This window comes from Sorghum bicolor, chromosome 2 (genome assembly GCF_000003195.3).
Source record: "Sorghum bicolor cultivar BTx623 chromosome 2, Sorghum_bicolor_NCBIv3, whole genome shotgun sequence".
Classification (NCBI taxonomy): domain Eukaryota; kingdom Viridiplantae; phylum Streptophyta; class Magnoliopsida; order Poales; family Poaceae; genus Sorghum; species Sorghum bicolor.
The window spans coordinates 16382479-16408547 of NC_012871.2; the positions used below are offsets into that span (position 1 = coordinate 16382479).

Consider the following 26069-nt stretch of genomic DNA (forward strand, 5'->3'; position numbering starts at 1 on the left):
CAAAAAAAAAAGTGATATTTTGTACAAAACTTTGAATAAGACGAGTGGTCAAACTTGATATTAAAAAAGTCAAACGACTTATAATTTGGGATGGATTGAGTACATTATATCTAACCATAATATTTCTTAAAACGTTTGGTAAGACAGATTATCCTCCTAGTTAAGAATGAATGAAATTAGCTTTTCCCCCTTTTTCCCTTCTTTTCTCGTTTTTTTTCTTTTTATTATATTATATTATTCTTTCTCTCTTATCACCAACGCACGCAGAACCGCACATGCGTCTATTGGCTTCGCACCTCCCGGTGTAGATGTACAACGGGCCGGACCGGCACGGCCCGCAGCCCGAGCGGGCCATGCCGGCACGGCACGGGGCGGGCCACGTCGGGCCACGGGCCGACCGTGCCGGGCCACTACCGTGCTGCGGGCCGAGGGTGCGGCCCATGGTCCGGTCCGTGGGCCATTTTCTCGGGCCGTGCCGCCCGTTCAGCTCGGTACCTCGGGCCGGCCCACAGCCCGACAAGCATATCACAGGCTCACAGTATATGAAAAAAGCATGATACAATTTCAAAGAGAAAAAGCACAGAATCACAACATATAGAACAAAATGAGCTGTTTGTGCAATGTTGCCTCATTAAAAACCTTTCTAGGTAAACCCACCCTTGTGGGAGAAACCCTAGAAAGAAAAAGAGTACAGCCAGCTCAAAATTAATTCAAGTTTAAGTTCAGTATTTCAAACATGTCAACAGACAACAGCTAGCCCTATTACATTAGCCAGCTCAGTGGCAACCAAAAGAACAAGTCCAGCAGCACTATCCTATCAGTTTGCTCTATCCAGTGCTATGGGAGGCTCTCCCGCTGTCGGTGCCGCTGCCAGTGCCGCTGCCATCAGGATCAGCAGGAGGATCACCAATCCATAGGTTCTTGAACAGTTCTTCCAAGTCCTTGTCCACCACTGTATGTTGTTCTTTTCTTGTAGCTTGGTCCCAGTCTTTGATGCAGGTGAGCATCTCCACATGCTCAGGTAAAGGCGACGCCGGCAGTCTTCAAGAATTCTACCTGTCAAGCTGAAACAGGACTCGGAAGACACTGTAGAAACAGGGACAGCCATGATATCTCGAGCAAGAATAGACAATATAGGATAGGTTTGCTTGTGATCACGCCACCAAAGCAATATGTCAAAGTTAGGATCAGCCCATGACACAGAATCACTGTCTAGGTAAGCTGTAAGCTCATTAACAGCAGATGTAGTAGATGGAGTAGATGATGAGGACTCAAAGATCCTTCCCCATCTGTTAGCAGCACCAGATGGAGGAAGCATGGACCTTTGAGCCCTAGCTGTACCTGTCCCATTCCCATATTTCTCCTGATACTTGCAAAACAACCTGGTCAGCTCAGATTTAACATCACTATAGTACAAACTGTAATTAACATTAAGTGCCTTACCAAGAAGTTCTAAGGCTCTTTGGAAGCCTTTCATCTTACCTCTACGATCAAGAATCATTGCATATGAATAAAGCAAAGAAATTTTCTCCCAATACTTAAGAAATTTGGCCTTCATAGGCCTTGCAATTGGTCTAAAATGTTCATTGCTCTCAGCTTGTTGTAAATGCTCAGCAATTTCAAATATTTGGTGCAAAACAAGTGGAGCAGTAGGATAGTACACACCAGAAAGAATAACAGTGGAGTCATAGAACAATTGTAGGAATTTAAACATATGTTTAGCAACATACCAATGCACATTAGTCAACAACTCAGAGCCATAATTAGAGTTAATGACAACAGTAAAGACTTCCTTGTAAGGTATCAAGTGCTTAAGCATCAAGAAAGTAGAATTCCATCTAACATCCATGTCCAGGCCAAACTTCCTGGGTGTGACACCTTTATCAATACAAAAGTTCTTAAACAATGCAATCCTATGATTAGAAGAATTTAAAAAGTTCACAGCAGTTCTCAAGTCATCAAGCCAGTCTTTACAAACTTTCAAACCAGATTTGACAATAAGATTTATGATATGGCAGGCACACCTCTGATGCACAAGAAAGTAAGTGACATGGTTAGGATCAGCACGAGTAGGTGAAGGATAAGATCCCATATAACCAAACAAAACAGGGCCCAATATATCATAAGCTTTAGAATTAGCAGAGGCATTGTCTAGAGTAACAGCAAACACCTTATCAATCAAACCAAACTCCTCAACAACATTAGAAATCCGATCAGCAATGTTTTCACCAGTGTGCGAACACTCAATCAATCTAAAACCAACTACCTTTTTTTCAAGCTCCCAATCTTTACTAACATAATGGCAAACAACAGAGATGTAGTCCTCCTTAGCATTACCAGCCCAGATATCAGATGTCAAAGAAACAGAAGATGCAGCAGGCAACAATGTTTTCATAATCATGTCACGTTGTTCATCAAACAACTTAGCCAGGTCTCTAGTTGTGGTCTGCCTACAAACAGGCTCATACAGAGGGTTGTGAGCACGCGTAATGTAATCAATCCAAGCCTGGGTAGCACCTATACCTAATGGAAGGTCCAGCCTAGCAATCAAACGGCACAATTCAATACAAGCAACCATAGGATCATACTTCCAAGTACCTAAACCATTAGCATTCAAAGCTAGCTTAGATTGTACCATATTAGCATGGTCTTTCTTTTTCATGCAAGATTTCATATGACGCCTCAAATGACCAGTGCCATTAGCAGATAAAGCAGAGTACTTAGCATTACAGTGTTTACAGATAGCACCAACACGGATCTTGTTCTCTTTTACCTCATCAAAGTACTCCCACACATCAGAGCGCTTACCAGACATACCAGGGGTGGGAGTGTCATCAGCATCGACATCAATGGGTGCATCGAGATCGATTACCAAGGCAGTCGCATCCTCACAGATGTCATCGTCGTCTTCGATCTCCAGATCATCGTCCGAGCAGCGGTCCATGTCCTCGCCGTCGACGGTGCCCGGACGCCGATCAACTGCATCTGAGCCCCGCGTTGCGAGGACAGCTCCACGGCCGGACGAGCTAGGCGAGGAGGACGACCCACCCCGGCCTGCACCTCCAGCACCGCCCCTCGACGCCTTTCTTGGCGGCCTGGCCATGTCCACTTCCACTCCAGAGGAGGAAGAGGCGGCGTCAGGCACGAACCTGGCAAGAAGAAAATCCATCAGAATTCAAAGATCGCCAGAGAAGGGAAACATACAACAGCTAGCAAGAAACACTTACCTACGGCGGAGCCCGGTGCCGGAGACCCAGAGTTGCAAAGATCGCTAGAGAGGGGAGAAGGGTCAGATCTGACGGGGACGGAGGAACGAGAGGGAAGAAGGAGTACTCACATGGCCGACGATGGAGAGAACAGGAGAGTAAGGAGAAAGGACAGAGTCACAGAGGTCACCGCCTCACCGGAACGCCGGCGAGGTCACCAAATTTGACGGAGAGGCGAGGACGCGAGGTTAGGGTTACGGCGAGGAGAGCGAGACAGAGAGGCGAGTGAGGAGTGCGGCGCCGGCGCGGGGGGGTGGGGGTGGGGAGGCGAGTCACAGAGGTCACCGCCGCACCGGATCGCCGGTGGCGAGGTCACCAAATTTGACGGAGAGGCGAGGTTAGGGTTACGGCGAGTTGGCGAGGAGAGCGAGACAGAGAGGCGTGTGAGGAGTGCGGCGCGGGGGTGGGCAAGCGAATGGATTAGGATTCGGCCGGTGTGGGGGGAAGGGGAGGCGGCCGACTTATAGTGCCGTAGTGCCGGGCCGCCACCGGGCCGCCTTCTCCACCGGGCCGGGCCGCCACCGTGCCGCGGGCTGATGCGACGGCCCATGGCCCGGTCTGGCAACGGGCCGTGCCGCCCGTGGCCCGCAAGCACCGGACCGGGCCGTGCCACGGATCGGGCCAAAAGGTCGGGCCACGGACCGGGCCAAAATTCACGGGCCAAATGTACATATATACCTCCCGGTCTTGCACATGGCGTGGAAGCGCCGTGGTCGCAGCCTCCACAAGTCGTCGCTGCACCTCCAAGCCGCCCTTGCTTGCCCTCTCGGGCACCTCCGCGCATTCCCTGGCAGCAGTGGCTGCAGCCGCGCGTGACCCCGGCAGCTCCTTCTCCGCAACTGGCATGGCCCCAATGGTGCAGCGGCGCTTGACCCCCGATGGCTCCTTCTCTGCGATCGGCAGCCACACCCATGCGTGTCTTCCCAGCAGCGTTGCTTTTTGCTCATGCAGGATGGTTGGCGGTGGCCAGCTGTACTGGAGCACGGCGGCCCAGCAGCAGCTCATGCGCGGCGGCGCGCAATGGTACAGCTTGTGACCGCGTGGAGGCTAGCTATGCCAGAGCAGGGCGTTCGAGCAGCAGCTCACTTAGGTGGCCGGTGGCAACTCAGGTGCGGCTATCAGCTAGTCGGAGCAGGGCATCCCAGGATCTTTTTTTTTTTGATAGAAGGGCATCCCAAGATCGTTTCGTGTATGGCGGCCCAACGGTGTCTCAAGCTTGATTTTCCGCGCACACCACACCAAATATGTGTTTTGGTGGCTGTCGCCGTTGCCTCGTGCACATAGCACCCCTTGTTTTGTGTCTCGATGTTATATTTGATTCGGTCATTGTCCATGATGGTTTTGATTCGTTGAGATATTTTTCCTTTAATGTGAAAGAAATCGATTTGGAAAAGTCTCATTTGGGAGAGGATTCTTTTTTTTTCTCTTGCGTCCAATCTTCCCATCCTAGCGAGACAAAAAAAACATGAAACAAAAAAAAAGCAAAAATTTTGCCTCTTTATTATTAGGTATAGATATCATATTACCCGTTTCAACATGGTATTTTATAGAGCCATAAATGAACGAAATTAATTCTAGGTGAAAGCATAAGATTTCAAAACTATTCACAACCATTCGCTTCCCCTACTACTACTGTGAGAATGTTAAAAGTACATACATGCATGTGAAAGGTCCTAATATGGCTAGAGAGGGAGTAAATAGCCTATTTAAAAATTCTACAAACTCACTAGAGCAAGAGGTTAGTAAATAACAAAGCGAAGCTTTTTGCTCTAGCTCTAATGGGGTGTTTGCAAGCCACCTATCCAACAATTCTAGTTGATATGATCACTAGGCACACAAGAGCTATGTTTCTACTTACACTAGAGAGCTATCTAAAGTTTCTATACAAGAAAGTAAGCTACTCTAATTTGCGGGAATGTAAAAGAGAGGGTTTGATCTTTATACCGCCGCGTAGAGGTGATGAACCAATCACGATATATGAACAACCAAGCACCGGGAGAATGCCAATCAAACTCAATTGAGACACCAATTTTTCTTTTGAGGTTCACGTGCTTGCCGGCACGCTACGTACCCGTTGTGTCGACCAACACTTCATGGTCCGGCGGTTAATTGGGATTCCACACCCAAGCTCACCACGAGCACCGCAAGGACCTACCACAAGTGAGGTAGCTCAATGACACGCGCAATCCACTAATGGTTGCCTTTGGCTCTCCGCCAGGGTAGGCACAAAACCCCTCACAATCACCGAGAGATGACCATGAATAATCACCAACTCGTGCCAATTCTCCTCCGCTGCTCCAAGTCGTCTAGGTGGCGGCAACCACCAAGAGTAACAAGAAATCCGCAGCCAAAACGATCCCCAAGTGCCACTAGATGGAATTACTCAAGCAAATGCACTTGGAATCACTCTCAATCTCACAAAGATGGTTAATCTATCAAAAGAAATGAGTGGAAAGTGTTTGCTTAGGCTCACAAGGATGTCAAGTATGCTAGAATGCCAAGAGAGTGAGCCCCAAGACGGCCAACACGTATTTATAAGCCCCTCAAACAAATAGAGCCGTTGGCTCTTTCACTGGGCAGAACACAAGGTCACCAGACGCTCAAGCAGGAGCCACCGGACACTCAACCCCTGCATTCGGTGCTTAGAACACAGCCACGTGTCCACTGTTTGAATCACGCGCGTCGATCTCTAACGGTCATATTCAAACTACCGGACGCGGTCAAGTGAGCACCGGACATGTCTGGTACACACCAGACCCGTACCCAGAGAGGTTGTCAAATGCGCGGGGTCACCAGACGCAACCATCGGACTCACTCCTGAGCGTCGGGTGCTCTCAGTCAGAAACACGCGCAAACTCACTACTTATACCAAGCCACACCGGACGCATCAACAGGGTCTAGCCCGCGTCCGGTGCTGAGCGTCCAATGCTTGCAGTTAACTTTGCCAGACACTGACAGCACACCAGATGCGCAGGCTCAGCGTTCGGTGCCTGCGGTCAGAGCATCCGGTGAGTGTTTTTCAGTGAAAACACTCCGGTGACTTCTCCCAAATTTCCACCGGCGCAATAGAAAATATGCATGTCATTTTCTCAAAAGCGTCGAGAGGAACCCAAACCCCTCTCTACCCTTCAAACTCTATCTCCTTCTCAAAGTGTGCCAACACCACCATGTGTGTACCAACATGTGCAAATGTGTTAGTATTTTCACAATCATTTTCTTCGAAGGAGTTAAGTTAGCTCACTAGGTTCTAAATGCATGCACATAAATAATGACACCTAGTGGCACTTGATAACCGCTTAGCCAAAGAATTCCCCTCTTTATAGTATGACTACCTATCCTAATGTGATCACACCCTCTATGGTGTCTTGATCACCAAAACCAAAACCCTAAGCAATACCTTTGCCTTGATCTCCATAGGGTTTTGTTTTTCTCTTTCTTCTTTTCCAAGTTGAGCACTCGATCATCTTGTGGTCATCACCAACATCACCATGATCATCTCTTACTCCATCACTTGACATGTACCAACCTCATTAAGTCTACACACATAGCATAAAGGTTAGTACTAGGGTTTCATCAATTATCCAAAACCAAACTAGGGCTTTCAGCATGGCTAGAGATAATAGAGACCTATACAAGCGAACTAAGCGTAGCTTAGCTGGTTGAGTTCCTTATGGTGGAACCTACCCACCTAGGTTGAAATACCTGACTTGATAGGAGTGCTCGTATTTTCTTAGATTTATTCTATAATTTAATGACACTATTATTTCAATAATGACACTATTCTTTCAGTGATAGGCAACATACCCATTAACCTCGAGGTGTATGTGATGACTTCATTGAAAGATACTAATTGGCTAGAGAGGGATGAATAGCCTAATTTAAAATCTACAAAGCACTAGAAAAACTTGTTATAGACAACTAAAAAGCTATAAGAGCTTTTTGCACTAGCACTAACAAGTGTTGCAAGCCACCTATCTCAACAATTCTAAATGCTACGATCTCTAACATAAGATCTTGTTACAACTAGTTTGTAGGAATGTAAATAAGGGGATTATGATCTTTATACCGCCACATCAACGAATGAACCAATCACAATAATATGAAGAACAAGCACCAGGAGAAATATAATGAATCAATCACAATGGATACACACAATATTTCTCCTTCCCGAGGGGCGCACGGTCGGGCTCTCCCTTCGTGAGGGGCGCACCGCTCGGCCTCGACTACAGGATGGAGAGACAAAAGGGAGGGGTAGAACTCTTTTTCGGCAGGTCATTTAGGAGGCCCACCTCCAAAAATGGAGGCATTTTTGCCTCGGTTAATCGATTTTTTAGATTTATCCGCCTCCGTAAATCGATTTTGCGAGGTAGTTGGTTGTGACTGCCTCTTTTAGTAAAAAACGACTGCCTTAGTTAATTCTAGGCATTAACCGAGGCGAGGAGCCAACCCAACCGCTCTAAGGCCCAATTCCAAACACCTTGGAAAGGTTTTTTACTTTTTTTTATACTAGTGACAAACTCTAGAAATGAAGATATAATCCTCATATATACATGTATGTCTCTCAGGGTCAATGAAATTAGCAATGAATTTATAACTAATCTTTCCACATCCTTCTATACCTTTGTCAAGATTGCTATTACTTGTATATCTCAATATCTGCCAGCAATGTTATATTATGTACTGAAACAAATAACGAATGCTGAATAAAATGTCCTTGTGTGATACCATAAATAAAGAACAAAATATACCGTGTGGTCAAGCAATATGATAATTTCATCTACTGTGCGTTGAAAAAAAATTGTTACAAACATATGGCAGCGAAAAAAATCAAAACATTTATAGATTAGTGTTAGCCCAACATACAAAGCCAATTCGTCGTAATTACAACATACTGAGTCTAGCTCTATAGACAAAAGCAGTCACACTATGCATCTATGATCTACCATCAACACACGCTTGTAGCTCCAACATAGATTGCTGCTGAAGCCCACGCGCCCCGGTCATCTTGACGACTTCACCTCGCCGTCCGAGGCTCTGCTGCCGGACGTAGGATAAGGATCGGTCCAGGAATCGTCCTCCGCAGCAGCCACCTCCCACCTCCTGTTGAATACCTGCATCTCCTTGAACGACCGCAACCTCACCGCCGCGCGCCCCGCCGACGGCGTCGCCGTGCCGCCGTCACTGAGCATGGGGACGCCGCGGTGGAGCACGTACTCGCTGTCGACGACGCCAACATTGATCGCGCGGTCGCCCCGCGCGCAGTATCCGAGCCTGTAGTCGAGGCCCCAGCCGTGGATGAGGTCGTTCTGCACCATCCCCCACGCGCACCGCCACGCCGCGCGAGAGAACACGGGCACCATCACCTCCACCCACCCCGCGCACGGCGGGCCCGTGCCGCTGTCGCCGCCGCCGCCGCCGCAGCGGGCGTTCCGCACGCGCCGGTGCACGCCGTCCGCCGTCGGCAGCAGCGCGCGCGCCGTGATGGCGTGGTGGATCTCGGAGCGGCGGTCCAGCGCCGGCTGCGACACCTCGAGGCCCTCCCTCCGCACGACGTCGAGGTACCTGACGGGGTCGAAGGCGTCGACCTCGACGTCCTCGTCCCACACGAAGACGTAGTCGTACTCCGCCACCACGTCCGGGTGCAGGAACCGCTTGGCGAACCACCACTTGGTCTGCCCTCGCGCCGCCACGTGCACCGCCCGGCCCGACCACTCCAGGTCGCCCCACTGCTCCACCGCGCCGTCGTAGTGGAACAGCATCACGGTGAAGTCGTCGTCGGCGGCGAGGAACTTGGACACCAGCTTGTCCACGACCGCCTTGTTCTTGATCCCTACGGGGACCGCCAGGAGGCTCTTGGGCTTTGTTGCCGCTGCTGCTGCTGCATGCCTGTGCTCGGGGTCGCCGGCTAGTGACGGTTCCATCTCCAGGTTGGTGGTTTCATGGACGAGTCCTCTTGGCAGCCGCGGCGGCGGCGGCCTGTGTTGTTGGTTTGCGAAGTCGATGTTGCTGCTGCTGCTGGCTTCTTCGATGACCTCGAGTCGTCGAAGTATTTTGCGCGGAAGGAGGTGATCGTTTACAGGGACGATGCCGCCCCGTGCCGGCGTGTTGTCCGTGTGATGAAGTGTGGCGACGCCGCCGGCGACGATCAACAGCAGCACGAGGAAGATGGTCGCCACTGCGGATCCGATGCTGCGCAGGGAGAAGCGTTTCGCGCTTGGCGAGCCCATGGCCGCAGCAGTGTTTCGGGATGGCAAGGGATCGGAGGTTGCTGCGGCTGCTGTGTCGTTGCGGAGGTGCGCGCTAATTATAGGCCCGTAGTATAGTAGGGGTATCGGTATCGACTATCGAGTACGACTCGAACTTGGTTCAGACCGTTTGGGAGTCCGATTTCCGACAGCACAAGTTTACCCGGCCTCAGGTGCGGAACTGCCCGTGCGTATTAGCAAATTATCCCTCTAGACTCGCTTCCCATAAGTTAAACACTTTTAACTTTAACCAACTATATCTAAAAAAGATTATTAATATATATAATATATAATTAATATCATTAGATAAATCGTTGAATATATATATTTTCTTAATAAACTTATAAGAAGATATAAATGTTGTACAAATCAAGTTAAAGTTGAGAAATTTGATACGTACATACTCTCTACGTCCCTTTTTAATCGTCGCTTATTATTTCTGAAAAACAACTGCCGACAATTATATATTAAAAAATATTAATATTTATAATACGTAATTAGTATCATTAGAAAGATCTTTGAATCTAGTTTTTTAACAAATTTATTTGGAGATACAAATGTTGCACGTATTTTCTACAAATCGAGTCAAACTTGTGGCACGCACACCAACCGCGACAATTAAAAAGGAACAGAGGAAGTACCTCATAACGACCTCTATTTTGGGACGGAGAGAGTACTAGTATTAGGCAAGAGATCTCGAGGAGGCTGTGTGATCGATCTGGGTCAACCAATTTGATACGTGTTTCTCATGTATAGTTCTAGACTTCAAGGAGTGTCGACGTCACCTCATGGGCCATGCGGTGGCAAGAAAAGGCGCACCATGGACGGCGATGACAGGCGAGTGCAAACACCGAGCACGAACAAGGACAACGCATAGCTATGACGTGAGGGCACAACCACCCATGACAGGCCCGTGGCCATGGTTAGAGCACAGCCATGTCGGCTAACCAGCCACGGTGCAGCTATTATTTTTTTTCTAAATGGTAAACAATCGGTCAGAAGTTATGTAGGCATTATTCAGGCCAAACGGTCCACTAACGGGCTAAATGAACTATAAATGGAAACGGTGCACTACCATGTAGCGTTTACATGGTTCCTAAATGGACTAATGACTGTGTAGACGAACAGTGGGCAGCAGGCATGTCCACTTCTCGTCAGCTTCATGATTTTTGTTTGTCTGTTTTTTCTTGATTTGCTTGGATCAATCCATTTCGTGATAAATTTGATTGTTGATGGAATGTTTTTTCCTTTTGGTTTGATTTGGACTTGATTCGATTTCTAGAGTGGTAAGAGTTGAATTTGGGGAAACAACAAAAACAGAAAAAACTCGTAAACGTACCCCAAGTGTGAAAAAGGCCGACTGTGCTTAGGATCCAGCATGACACTGTTGGTTTATTGTCCTAGTTAGCTAGGAGAAAGGCAGACAAGAAAAAAGGACGTAACCTATGACTTATGCAGGACAGTTTGATTGTGTTTGATTGCCTATATAAGGTCATATGCAGGCTTGCACGGTGTTCGTAAGGGTCAAACCTAAGGATATTATTAGCACTGATGTGACCAACTTCGGTCAGCCTTATAATGTTATTGACGTTGGCGTGATCACCTCATAGGGGTTTCAATCTAACAGTGTTGTCGATGATGCCAACATTGATGGTGACACTATGACCGACTCAGGGGGTCGAGCTTGACAATGTTGTGGCAACATTGTTAGTGGCAGCATGGACTCCGGTCAAGTCTGACAACATTGTTAGTGCTAGCGTGACCAACTCCAATTGAGCCTAGCAAAGTTATTGACGGGGAAATGTAAGCTACCGAAGGGCATAGCCTGACAGGGAGCAAAGTCGATGATGATCCTAATCTTGCGCGCGCGTGGGGGGAGGGGCATCTAGATCTTGTAGATCGAATCTGTGTGCACTTCCCCTACCTAGAGAACCAATTGTCTGTGTTTTGGGTACCCACAATGTGAATTGGGCATTGTGTGACAAGAGAAACTAGATGGCACATGGGATGCAAAGTTTATATAGGCTCAAGACCTGGGGAAGAGGTAATACCCTACGTCCTTTGTTTGTGATTGTATTGCTTATTCATCGTATGAGAGATGTGTTAATGTGTTGCCTAATGAGGTACTATCGGATGTTTTAGGGACCCCAGTTCTCCTTATATAGTCTGAGGGCAGGGTTAGAAGTTGGTTTCCTCTCCTACTTAGTTGCACTACCTATTTAGAAGTTGTTGGAGTGCGTGTCTTGAAGCCATCAGAAGCTAAAGCAAGTTTGGAACACTACAACCATTATATGAGAGCTTCTATCAAATACATCCAAGGCTATTTTTGGCTTTGGCAAAGCACCCTTGTAATCTTTGCGAGCCAGAGCATTTGAAACCTTGATGGCTCTCTAGAGGCTTCGACTCTCCAAGCTTGGTGTGGAGCGGTAGCTACTTTTGCAAGGGGCGAGCAAACCTCTTTCTTGATAGAGAAACTCCATAGTAAAAGGTGTCATGGTGATTGAAGGAGTTGGGCAATAGTGGTGAGTTTTATTGGCTTGTGGCCCTTGTCTTGAATGGCATGATTCTTTGTGGCAAGCTCAACACCGTGACAAGGAAGGCTTGGTAGTCAGAAACATCATTGGACGAAATTTGTCGCCGTGATTGGGAGCTTGCCCTACTTACTGTATTTACTTTTCCACAAGTGCTTGATATCGTTTGCCTTTATCTTTCTTTGATTAGCATAGGCCAATTGATATGATTGGCTCTAGATTGCAACACTCTTGGGGTTTTTTTTACAACAGCAACACTCTTGGTTGGTTTGGTAAATAGAGAACACTAGAAAAATATAAGTGCATATTTTGCTTTCTAGTTTACTATTTTCTAGTGTAAAATCAAGTAGAATCCCTATGTTAAGTTTTAGTGACCCCATTAACCCCATCTGTCCCTTCATGTGGTCATCGCCCCTCTTCACCATGGCTAATGCCACCAATCTTTGCATCTAGTGTAAAATTAAGTAGAATCCCTATTTTAAGTTTTAGCGACCCCATTAACCTCCTCCTTCCCTTCATACAGTCATCGCCCCTCTTTACCACGTTGTCGTCCATGACAATCCTCTACACTACACCAAATCTGCATAAAGCCTAGGAGACCACCTGAAAAAAATTAAAAATATATGTATTCAAAAGCTCCTTAAAACGACTCACTAATTTGATTGCAAAGCAAAAATTGGCCATACAACGATCTTATAGAACAACTCTCTAAAGATAATCTTTCCCCCCACTCCCAGATATGTGCGTCAGTGCATTAATTTGCTTTGCCTTTTCTGTTAGCAATCTTCAAATAATTTTATCCCGTGGAAAGTTTACCATATGATGTTATCATAATTGTATTTGTTACAGTTAAATCAACAAAACAAGATCTCACATGATTACAATAAAATAAATAAATGACAAGTGAGTCCCACATATCATAATCAGTATGGTCATCATTATCCAATCAACCAAACAGAAATTTCGCTCATCCCATACAAGTCTGGTCCAACCAAACAAACAAAAAAAATGACTCGCCCCCATCCAAACAACCAAACAAACATCATGGATCATTCTATTCTAAAATCCACAAACGACCATATCCCACCTAACCTTGTTGTCAAATCAAATATACCCTAAGTAATTCCCATAACAACCTTGTTCAGTTTGGTAGTGATTGGAGGGGATTAAAGGGGTTGAAGGGTCCCCTCAGGTAAGGGTTTAACTGAACAAGGCCTACATGGTAAGACAGGGGAAAATAAAACAGATGGAGAATGCTAAGTCTTCTTGCGATTGTCTCACGAGTCCTCTTGATAAATGCAGTGTCCTTGTTACACAAATTAACCATACCCGTTGTAACACCCTACAGGAATCAATTAAGCAATCTCTCTTCGCTCCTTGGTTTTGCCGATGTTCCCAAATTGGCCAAATATATGAGCACGTTAACACAATTTTATAGTGTGATCATTCAAACTTCCGAGAGACTATCGTGCAACATATTGAAGTTCAAACTGTGTTATGTCTAGCAATGTTGTTTTTGGTGAAATTACACCTGCTGATTTTTCAGTGTACATGCATTCTCAATTTGACATGCTAGGGCCTTGAGCATTCCATACAAAAGTAACACATTTTGAAATGGAAGTGTAGGCTATTTACAGCAACTCGGTGATGAACAGCAAACCACTAAAATGGATGGTCTGCCTCATCATGCACGATTGGATGCCAAAGATCAGATGATTATTATTCTTTCGGAGGTGATGGTATCTCAGTACCTTACAAATGCGTACCAAGGCTGCACTGCTTAGTCACTAATGTTGCACACTGACAAGAACTTTTGAACTGCATTGTGGTACTGAGTTCCCTGTGGATGCATAAGATAGGTGCTTACAAAATATGGAGAAATAATGTAATAGAGCCTCAAGCCCTCAACTATATACAGTAGAAGATTAAGTACCTCCCAATAGAGTTGATTGCAATCAGTACACTTCCAGAACTCCAGATTTCGGTTGAACAAGCACGAGGGAATAACCTGGAAACCTTTTGAGGCTTCAACAGCTTCCTCTAGGGTAAGTGGTTTCTGAATAAAACTACCATTGCATTTTGTGCACCTAGACATAAGTTGGTCCTCAGAGATCTTTAATTGGAAGGTATTAATGACCTAAAACAAGCAAGTTAATAAATTGATCAGTTAGCCACTTAGCCCCCCCCCAAATCTCCTCAGTTCCTCTGGCTACTCAAATAGAAACATTAGAAAACAAGTATGGTGCCTTGATAGAGCTTCCTACGTAAAAATACAATTTCCCCTCAAAGACTCCTGATATGTGCTATCAGTTCACAGGTGATAACTTGTACCCTCATGTGGTAACACCTCATTCCAGATGAGAATGACGTGCATCCAAATCAAACGCACTAGGAGAAACAAACACCAACTTAATGTGTTGCAATATTTGAATGGAATGAATTCTCTGCACCATCGCACTTGGGTTCGAAAATGACATGGTTGTGTTACTAACATGTGGCCCCAGGGCACACTTACCATCTTCACGTCATATTTTGGAATTCATGATCTTTTAAGATGGTACTCAACCTATTGTTCTATTCATATAATCCCAATTCTTCATCATTAATTTTGTAAGTTTCAAAAGTTTATGAAAATTCCTTGAATTAATTGAGGAAATATCATGTCATCTTTTTCTTCATCCAGTTATAAAGCATGGGTGACTTACAAAGAACTTAAACTAAAAACAATAATTAAAAGTAAACATCAATTTGCCATTTATATTGATTCTTGCTAGAAACTACTCAAACTCCTTGTCTAACTTTGGATTGGTCCATACAACTGCAGTTGAATGGTTCTCCCTCCTGGTTTGAGCTGATAGTGGAGCATTAACTGTCAGAAATATGATTTATTAGGTGCTACATAATCTTTTTTTTAACGATTAGGTGCTACATAATCATAGGTTCACCAACAAGGAAGCTAAACTTTCCTTCAATTTGGTGACCAAACCTATGGTTTTAACAACATAACCAGCATGACCTTGAGCCATGAGAGATTTATCATTAACTTGTGAAAGATGTTGTATAAATCATATTTAAGATCGAAAAGATCAAAATATGCACAAACCTCAGCTAGTTGATCATGTTTGAGCAGGCTTTTCACTCTGTATACCTGGTTACCTGCTAAATATTGATATTTCAAGAGCTTGGCATCCCGTGTTAATAATATCCTTCCTTCCTTGTATGTTTGATTTAATAGATCCCTACAGGGGAGTAAAATAGGCAGCATTAGTTGAAAAAGGTAAAATAGGCAGCAAGCAGCACAAGAAAAGGTAAATGAGAACTCCTACAATTGAAATTACATTAAGAATGTTCTAAAATTATAGCAGAAAGTATAGTGGAAGACCTTGGTTCAGGTTTCCTTGAAGATGGAATTGCAGCATCTATTCCAACACATCTCAAGTGCTTAGCTAGGCCCTCAATCTGTTCACATTTATTGTAAGGTCAAGCTAACAGTTTGTGAACAGGGAACATAATTGACTCTATGGTGCTACATTCTTGTTAAACCTAAGTTCATCTTATCCACTGCAAAGTGGTGATAAAAAAAATTATGAATTGTACAGCTGTTGGGGGTAACAAAATCAGGAGAACCTACCATTACATCACACAAGAACTTCGGGTATCCATCCCCACCAATGGAAGGATCCCATGGAGGGGGGCCCTGCCATTCACTACTGCAATCCACTTTATCTTTGCATTTGGCATTGGCAGGAATCTTCAGTTTTTCTTTTCGTCTTGAGGTACGTTGTTTTGCATCAGATTCTGTCAAAATTATCTTCTCGCTGTACTTGGTTACTATGGACATCAAACAACTACCCGAGCATATGTCATATCCAGAAGAAGAGCATTCTATCACCACTGGTGAGAAATGCCTGTCTAAAGTAAGTTCTGTTGTCGATGAACATTGTCCTGTAACAGAATCGACAGTAAAAAAATAAGAAAGGAAGTCAGAAATAGAAAAGTGTCTTAGTACTAAGATGACTTTCAAATATAGCAAAAAAAATTCTTAGAGAATAGAAAATAAATTTTAATAAGAATTACCTTCCATTGTGATCTTTTTTTGGAACAGATCAAATATGCCTAGCAAGTAGTAGGCATCTGATGCAGCATATTGTATTTGCCCCTCGCTCAAGGGACGGCATGACCAATCACTACATTGGAGTTCCTATCAAAAATAAAAGGGCAAGGATAATAATTAAGCAAATTAACGCCAATGCTTTCAAACATTGCTACTGTTGGAGCCTTGGCCAGCAGGAAGGTCAGGCTCAAATTTGCCTCACAAACTTAAGTGAAAATAGGCAACTCCAAGACCAGCTATGATCAACTTGAAACTTATAGTGCATTTAACTAATGGGAATATAAATGAGCACATAAACACACTAACACTACTTTGGCTAGTCGCCGGAGTAGTGCATTTTTAGGTAGCAGTCATATCCGTATATTTTCCCTGGTGCAAATGTGCTTGTAAAAATTCCTGGGAGGATGGTCAGCTCTCTTGTGTGTTTGAGTTCTTGCAACAAATGAGCTGAGCCTGTGCACCAGAATAGCCCAACATATATTATCTTGGCCCAGTATCTATTTATGGAACCCAACCAACTGTAATTCTCAAACATGCTGAACACTAGTGTCGTATTGCTCGATCCTTTTCATGATATGGCAATCTGGAATCACCTCGATGAACCAGGTCCATGTTGAAACCCTTTTTCCTATAATTTGGATGGCTCAAGGGACAAAGCACTTGATATTTTAGTTGATCAGGTATGTGTTGAACCTTACGGAGAACGGTAACCAATATCAAAACCAGAAGAAAGGGTACCAACAAACTCAAGCAGACAAGAACTTTTCAAAAAGGATACACACTGATTTGAAAACAAGGAACAGTAGCCTTATTTAACAAAGCTGCAAAGTTTTGGACAGCATAACCTATGTTTGTGCTCTGGACTCTCTTGTGAAGTATTTAGAAAAGAATAACCTCAACAAGTACATACCACTTCAGACAAATTAAATTTCCAGAAATGAAGGTAAGACCGTAAGACATTTTATCAACGCTAACCTTGGATAAAAAGACACTGAGCAGCTCTTCACAAATAGTTGCCAAACTCTTGGTCTCCTTTGGAAGCTTCTTCTGCCTGTCATGGCCCTTGAGGTAGTAATAAATGTTGGTGACATCCAAGAAAGGCTCCACCTTGCAGTGAGGAATACCGGCATGGTTATTATCTTAATATAGAGCAAACAATGCTCATCCAAAAATCATGAAAATCAAATAAAAAGGGTAAATCCTAGAAACACTCTGTGAATATATAAATAAAAACCCATGAAAGATCAGCACACTTATTTTCAGGTACCCACACCTAATCTATGCAGATTGATAATTCAGTGTACTAATTAGGACCAAATGAATCAAATTGTGATGAGTAGATGATGTAGTATGCTGATGGCTCAGTAATTGGGGAGATACTCTGGTGTAGAGGATGAAATGCAAGTATGGAATAAGCCCTAGACTTTTACCCTGCAATCAAGGATGAATTGCCTCAGTCCTGGACTTAATCAGCAAAAGGGAATGCAATGTGGATCATAAGATGCAATGCATTAGCACATGGTTGACCCACATAATTGGCAGACTATCGCTAACATTTGGTTGGAATTTGATTTTTGCTTGTTAGTCGCTGGATCCTTGCTCTAGGTGTGAGCAGGATCCTTACTCTCATCGAGAGGATAGCACACTGAGTTGGGGCAATTTTCTGGGTTTATTTCTCACACAATGCTATGCCAACCTGAGGGGTTGGGGATACATATTTATAGGGCTGCTAACCAGCCAGCATATGCCAAGATGCTAGTCTAAGATGCTAGTCTAAGATGCTGTCCTACAGATGCTAACTGCTGTCCTAAAAGCAGTCAAGGATGCTGTCCTACACAAGGACCATGTGCTGCCTACTGCAGCCCACAACCACCAGCCAACAGAGACTTATCCATCATTCTCCCCCTAAGTCTTGTGTGGCTCCTTGTGGGGTATCTGAGCCATCCCGATCCTGGCGCGAAGTTCCTGGAACTTGACTCGTCCAAGGGACTTGGTCAGAAAGTCGGCGAGCTGGTCTTGGGTGTTGACGTAGTTGGCCCGAACGCTCCCTTCCTCCAGGCAGCTCCTGATGAAGTGGTACCTCACCCGGATGTGCTTGCTGCGCTCATGGAAGACTGGATTCTTCGCCAAGGCCAAGGCGGACTTGCTGTCCACCCTGAGCTCTACTGCCTCTGCGTCTCTGCCAAGGAGATCACCAAGCAGCCGAGCCAGCCACAGAGCCTGAGTAGAAGCGGTAGTGGCTGCGATGTATTCTGCCTCGCAGCTGGACAGAGCCACCACCTGCTGCTTGACCGACTGCCAGCTGATCGGACACTTGCCGAGGAAGAAGAGCGTCCCGCTGGTGCTCTTGCTCGTGTCGATGTCGCCGGCGTGGTCGCTGTCACTGTACCCGATGAAATGTGCTGCACCGGGGCACCTCGGGTAGTGCAAACCGTAATCGGAGGTGCCCGCAACATAGCGGAGGATCCTCTTCACGGCCTGCTGGTGCTCCGTCGTCGGTCGCTGCATGAACCGGCTGACGTAGCCGACGGCGAACGCCAAGTCCGGTCGCGTGTGGACAAGGTAGCGAAGGCTGCCCACAATGCGCCGGTACTGCGTCGCGTCCACCTCTTCCTCCGTACTCTCCCGACTCAGCCTCAGCCTCTCCTCCATAGGAGTGTGGGCTGGGTTGCAGCCGGTGAGACCGCCCAGCTCCACAATGCGCTTGGCGTAGGCTGTCTGGCGGAGAGAGGTGCCGGAGCTGTCCTGGTGGACCTCGATCCCCAGGTAGAAAGAGAGAGGGCCCAAGTCGCTCATCTGGAAGGTCGCCCTCATCTTCTCCTTGAACGCCTCGATCTCCACCTCCTCGGTGCCGGTGATCACAAGATCATCGACGTAGACACCCACCAGCAGGGCCTTTCGTCCCCTGCCCCGCCGGTAGATGGCCGCCTCGTGCGGGCTTTGCTCGAAGCCCATCCCCTTCATTGTGGAATCCAGTTTGGCATTCCACGCCCTCGGTGCCTGCCGCAAGCCATAGAGGGCCTTGCGCAGACGAAGCACCTTGCCTTCCTTGCCGGGAATCACAAATCCCGGCGGCTGGTGCACGTAGACCTCCTCCTTCAAGTCGCCGTTAAGGAACGCCGACTTGACATCCATGTGATGGACACGCCAGCCCTCCTGGGCAGCTAGCGCAAGGAGAAGTCGCACGGACTCCATCCGTGCTACGGGGGCGAAGGCGTCGTCGAAGTCGACCCCCTCCTGCTGCACGAAACCTCGTGCCACCAAGCGAGCCTTGTGCTTGACGATGGCACCGGCTTCATCCCTCTTCAGCTTGAACACCCACTTAAGGGTGATCGCGCGGTGACCACGAGGGAGATCAGCGAGCTCCCAAGTGCGGTTCTGCTCGACCGCGTCCATCTCCTGCTGCATCGCGGCACGCCATGCCGCGTCTCCCTCTGCCTCAGCGAAGGAGCGAGGCTCACCGTCCTCGTGTGCCAGGTGCAGCTCTGCCTCGAAGTCGTGTACCGCTAACCCAGGGACACGTTGGTTACCGAGGATGTTGTCCATGGTGCGGTAGCGTAGAGGCTCATCGTCGTGGTAGGCGTCGACGCGATCCTCGTCGCCGGACAGTGGAGTGGCGAACTCCACCGAACGCTGACGGACCAAAGCTGCTGGTGCCGACCTTGGAGTTGCCGGTGCCGGTGCAGGAGAGTGGGGAGCCGGTGCAGGAGTGCGTGGTGTAGCCGGTGGTGTTGGACTCGCTGGTGGTGAAGGCGGTGGTGGGCTCGCCGAAGCTGATGGCGAGCTGGGTGCCGAGGAGGGCGAGCTCGGTGAGGACGAGCTGCTAGCTCCCCCGGCTCCCTCCAAGTGGACGTAGTCGACGACGAAGTCCCTGAGGGTCGAAGCCGAGCCGTCGTCCACCGCCTTGTCCCAAGTCCAGCCTCGCCCTTCATCGAACACGACGTCCCGAGAGATGCGGACGCGCTGTGTCACAGGGTCGAGGATGCGGTAGGCCTTGGCGCCCTCCGCGTAGCCGATGAACACTCCTGGAGTGCTCCGGTCGTCAAGCTTGCCGACGTGAGTGAGCTCCTTGGCGAACGCCAGACAACCGAAGATGCGGAGGTGACTCACCACCGGCTTGCGCCCGTGCCAAGCCTCGTACGGCGTCATGCCGTCAAGCGCCTTGGTGGGCGAGCGGTTGAGGAGATGGACAGCGGTCATCACCGCCTCTCCCCAGTAGATCGCCGGCATCCCTCTCTGCTTGAGGAGGGCGCGGGCGGTGGCGACCACCGTCTGGTTGCGGCGCTCGACGACGCCGTTCTGCTGCGGGGTGTACGGCGCGGTGAAGTGGCGCTGGATCCCCTCGTCGGCGCAGTGCGCCGCGAACTCAGCCGCCGTGAACTCGCCGCCGTTGTCCGTGCGCAGCACCCGAAGCTTGCGGCCGCACTCCTTCTCCGCAGCAGCTTGGTGGTGCTTGATGGCGTCCGCGGCTGCCCCCTTGGTGTCGAGGAGGACAGCCCACATGTAGCGAGACGCGTCGTCGACGAGGAGGAGGAAGTAGCGTCGTCCTCCAGGTGTAGCTGGTGTCACGGGGCCGCAAAGGTCGCCGTGCACGAGCTCCAGCTTCTCCTTGGCGCGGAAGCTTGCTTGGCGGGGAAAGGGCAGCCGTCGCTGTTTGGTGAGGACGCAGGTGTCGCAGAACTGCTCCACGTGGTCGACGCACGGCATGCCCTGCACCATCTCCTTGTTGCCGAGCTGCTTCAGGGCCTCGAAGTTGAGGTGCCCAAAGCGCTCGTGCCACCGCCAGGCTTCATCGTCCCGCCGAGCTGCAAGGCAAAAAGGTTGCGCCACCTGTACGTGAAGGACGTAGAGGCGGTTGCTCCCCCTGTTCACCTTGGCGAGAAGTCGGTGACGAGGATCCCAAATGCGAAGCACGCCGTCCTTGATCTCCACGCGCGAGCCATTCTCATCCAGCTGTCCCAAGCTGATGATGGAGTTCCTCAGCGCGGGGATGTAGTAGACGCCGGTGAGCAGCCGATGCTCACCATTCTTGGCGACGAAGATTACGGAGCCGGCGCCCTTGATCTCTACGGCGGAGGCGTCCCCGAACTTGACGGAGCCTCGAACGTTGGAGTCGAGCTCGGAGAAGAACTCCCGCCGGCCTGTCATGTGGTGGGTGGCGCCGGTGTCGAGGCACCACCCATCGATCTTGTCGCTGCCGCCGGACCCGCTGCTGAGGAGGGCGTGTGCCTTGGCCTCGTCGAGGTGGAGAAGAGCCGCTGCAGCCGGTGCTGCTGGAGATGGCTCGGCGCTAGCATGCGCCATGAACAGAGCTGGCTGCTGCTCCTCCTCCGCCTGCGCGACGTGGGCCTGGGCGCGTCGTGGCTGCCTGCAGTCCTTAGCCCAATGGCCAGCAAGACCACAGTTCCTGCAGCAGTCATCTTGTGCCGGCTTGGGTTTTTCGGCGGCGGCGCCTTGGACACCTCCGCGGGCGCCTCCGTTGGCACGCCCTTGCGCCCCGGCCTGGGCGCCTTTGCGTGACTTGCCGCGCTTGCCACGCTTGCGGCTGGCTGCTGCAGAAGAAGGCTCCCCCTTCTTCTTGTCACCTTGCCCGGCAGCCCACTGCTCCCGGGTGAGAAGGAGCTTGGGCCCCGAGGAGGGTTGTGGCTCGTCAATGTCGACGACCTTGAGGCGACCTATCGCCTCCTCGATCGACATCGTGGAGAGGTCTAGCAGGGACTCGATTGAGCGAGCCATCTGCTTGTACTTCTCGGGGACGCAGCGGAAGAGCTTCTCGACAGCTCTCTCCTCGCTGTAGGTGTTGTCACCAAACTGCACCACTTTCCGCAGCAAAGTGTTGAGACGGAGAGCAAAATCATCAACGTCCTCACCTGGCTTGAAGGCCAAGTCCTCCCACTCCTTGCGGAGTTGCTGCAGTGTGGACTTGCGGGCGCGATCACTGCCGATGCGTGCTGCAGCAATGGCGTCCCAAGCATCCTTGGCAGTCCGCTTGCTGGTAAGCGAGAACTGCATCTCGGTCGGGACTGCAGCGATGAGGGCATTCAGTGCCCGTCGATCCTGGTCGTAGTCGACGTCGCCGTACCGGACTGCCTCCCACATGTGCAGCACCTGAAGTCTCACCTTCATCACCGCAGCCCACTCAACATAGTTGGTCTTGGTGAGGGTAGGCCACCCACCACCAGGGCCAACGTCCCTGGCAACAGCCTGGTACCCGTGGTAGCCACGGTACCGGTCCGGGGAGAGAGAGCCACGCGGCCTGCGAAGGCCGTGCTCTTCCTCGACCCGTCCACCGCCGTTGCCATGTGCGCCTCCTCCAGGAGCGTCGCCGGCTCCACCACGGTACCGGTCCGGGGAGAGAGAGCCACGCGGCCTGCGAAGGCCATGCTCTTCCTCGACCCGTCCACCGCCGTTGCCGTGCGCGCCTCCTCCAGGAACGCCGCCGGCGCCTCCACGCCTGTCTGGACTGCGGCCACGCTCGTGGGCGTGCACAGCTGCCCACTGCGCCGCTCGCCGGCGTGCTGCATCTCTCTCCAGCAGCTCCAGGTCTGGGTCAGCACTGTCATCAGCAGCGATGGAGCTGCTGTGACTGCTGCGCAGGTCCTCAACCTCCGCTGCCGCTGCACGCGCTGCATCTGCAGCTGCTGCTGCCTCCACCTCCGCTCTGGCTGCTGCCAGCTCCGCTTGGGCCAGCCTCGATGCCCTCGCTGCTGCTGCTGCGGTCGCTGCCGCTGCTCGCCTGCGCTCCTCTGCTGCAGCGAGGTCGGCCTCCTGCCGACGCCGCGCGCTCGAGGTGCCCGAGTGCTGAGACTGCCCTTCTGCGGCCATTGCGCGCTGCTGCGCGGAGAGCAGAGGCAGCCGGAACAGCTGCTGCTGCCGGCCGGGGCTGCTGCGAGGCAGGGAGCTCGACTGGAGAAGGGATTGAGCAGGAAATGCTTAGGCTACAGGATACTACAGCTCTGATACCACTTGTTAGTCGCTGGATCCTTGCTCTAGGTGTGAGCAGGATCCTTACTCTCATCGAGAGGATAGCACACTGAGTTGGGGCAATTTTCTGGGTTTATTTCTCACACAATGCTATGCCAACCTGAGGGGTTGGGGATACATATTTATAGGGCTGCTAACCAGCCAGCATATGCCAAGATGCTAGTCTAAGATGCTAGTCTAAGATGCTGTCCTACAGATGCTAACTGCTGTCCTAAAAGCAGTCAAGGATGCTGTCCTACACAAGGACCATGTGCTGCCTACTGCAGCCCACAACCACCAGCCAACAGAGACTTATCCATCATTGCTTGCTTTTGTTGGAGGCTTGGAGCAGCACAAAAAGACCCTTAATTTTTTTTTTACAATATACAGTGGATGTACAAGTATGATTACTATCAAGCCCATGTTTTCTCTAAAACGTCTTTTGAGCAAGGATTGAAACTAGTTGTTTTGAAAATAATGTCATCTAAGAAACTGCAAGCTATAACAATCACTGGCTATGCAAATATGCAACTGTGCAGGTTAAGCTGCTAGTTGTAAGCATTTCCAGAGCTAATTCCTTTCTCACAGAGGGGTTGATCCTGTATAATTTGGTACTAAATTTCAAGCAAGCAGTTCAAAGTTTAAGCATATCCCATCACATGAACACCAATTACGCGGGGATCACTAACCTAATCCCAATTTGAAAATTTACATCAATGTTGCCTCCAGGAAATGAATGTAAGGCTTGTCACGACATTTGGTCAACACGCCCTTACCCTATCGAATCCGGAGTCGCACCCGAGGGCAGCGGAGAATGTGGCGGAGAGGTACACCAGGTCCTGCTTAAACCTGAACCCCAGCTTCAGCGCATCAGGCCGCTCGAACAGCTCTCGCAGGGGCGCCCACAGGTCGGCGAGCGGAACGGAGAGGAGGTCGACGACAAACACCTCGCTGCGCTCGCCCTCACTTCCATCGCCGAAGCGGCAGGCCACCTGGAGCAGCGTCACCGTCGGGAACTTCGGCGGCGCTGGAGATGCCTCTAACGCCAGCGACGTGCTGCCGTCGCCCAGGGCCGCAGGGGCGGCAGCGGCAGGGCTACCGCGGCGGCGCGGCTTCCACTCTGCGTCAAGGGCGACGACGCGGGATGCGGCGAGGGAGCGGAGTAGGAGGGAAAGCTCCGGCGAGGACCCGCCGCCGGTGACGAGGTGCACGGCGAATGGGGGCGGCGGCGCTGGCGCGGGGTCCATCGGTGCGCGAGGCGAAGGGAAGCGGAAGCGGAGCACGACTCGTGCGATGGGGGCCGCGCCCGCGCCTGCGCGTATACGTGGAAGCGGCGGTGTACGGTGTACTTCGTAGTGAACGGCGTATGCGAATACCAATACGGGGGCAGTAGACCGTATCTACATATTACGCTGCACAAGAAATTCTAGCAGCATAGTTGGGTTCCTAAGGTGAGATTGTGACAAAGATCATGCCTTATATATTATAAGGTAATGCAATACAAAAACATCTTCAGTTATTAAAAGAGCATATATAATATATAAGAAACCGCTATGTAATTGCTCCAATCAATCACTGCTGAATACGATTTGTAGATAGTGTGAAATTGTAAGAAATATAGAGGAGTTCTCGAGGCAAGGAACTGTAATATACTCCCATCCCAAATTGTAAGTTATTCCAAAAATTTTGGAGAGTCAAAACATTTTCACGTTTGACCAAAATTATAGAAAAAAAATACTAAGATTTGTAACGTAAAGTGAATATACTATGAAAATATAATTAAAGAAGAATCTAATGATATTTAGATGGAGGGAGTATATAACATACTACTCCCTCTATTTCAATTACAGAACACTTTGGTTTTTCTAAATACATAATATTTGTTGTGTACCTAGATATACACTATATCTAAAGTTAAAATAATGTATTTAGAAAAAGCATATCTAAATGATTAGAAATGGAGGATTTTTAATAAAGAAATAAACATCTAGTTTCATCTCTTCAGATTAAGAGAGTCAGATCATTTATATTACATTAATTTAAATTTAAACCAAAGGCATCCAACTCAAAACTCAACTCTAGCAGTGCTTGGCCTTTCAAAAATGAAACAACAAACTTGAAAAATCTGCTGATGTTTTTTCATGTTGTTGTATCACCCAGTGCATAGAACCAACAAAACCTTTTTGGATCAGCAATTTTCAAAATTATTTTTTAAGCAATATTGTCCCACAAAAATTCCACGTGCAGGCCAGGTGGTACACTTCCTGAGTCCTTGTGTTTTTTTGCTTGAGTCTTTGTTTTATAGCAGTATTAATTTCGAGTGTGATGAAATTATGAGCATTGAGCTAGAGTTACTCAACGTATGTCGTTTACTAATGTTCATAATCTCATGTCTCATGTGTCAGTATTGTTGTGTGAACCATTAAAGTACTGAGAGTTTGCTTCATTATTTGTTAGTTTTATCATTGCATATTGCTTAGATGGAAAAATATGTGCGAAATTGGTATTATACTAGTGATATGATCATCATAGCATGTTACATATCCTATGATGGATAGACTTGACAGGTGCTCGAAACTAGACTACCCACCCGGCGTGGATCAAACTTCCAACTAAACCTTTTTACAAGCATGTGTCTTGAAAAGTTTACAACGCTATTTTGATCTCTACTATAGAATATCGCCTTAGCCTCTCTCTAATTCATCTCACATGTCAACACGTTTGGTGAAAAAGAAGAGGTCATTTAGAAACCCTAATTAATATAGCCAGTGCTCAGCTCTCTATGGTTATCCAAAGGTAACCAAGTCACCCAAATGTTTGAATTTTTTTTAGAGATATTGTAGTCAAGTGGACATACTTGAACAATCATCATGCATGTTGCTAGAGCTGCTCTAAAGGCAACAAATGTTGAGTTAAAAAAACATAAATGCACTGATAAATCCTCATATTG

The 26069-nt window shown here is 48.4% G+C and overlaps 1 protein-coding gene across 1 annotated transcript; it reads right to left on the reverse strand.

Annotated features, from left to right (window-relative positions):
• LOC8057957 lies at positions 8267–24568 on the reverse strand. Its single transcript, XM_021453408.1, has 6 exons — positions 23896–24568; positions 17132–17263; positions 16120–16243; positions 15674–15987; positions 15425–15501; positions 8267–9116 (listed from the first exon to the last, which is right to left on the reverse strand). Exons 1-6 carry the CDS (start codon positions 24364–24366, stop codon positions 8267–8269), a joined length of 1968 nt encoding a protein of 655 aa, XP_021309083.1. The 5' UTR covers positions 24367–24568.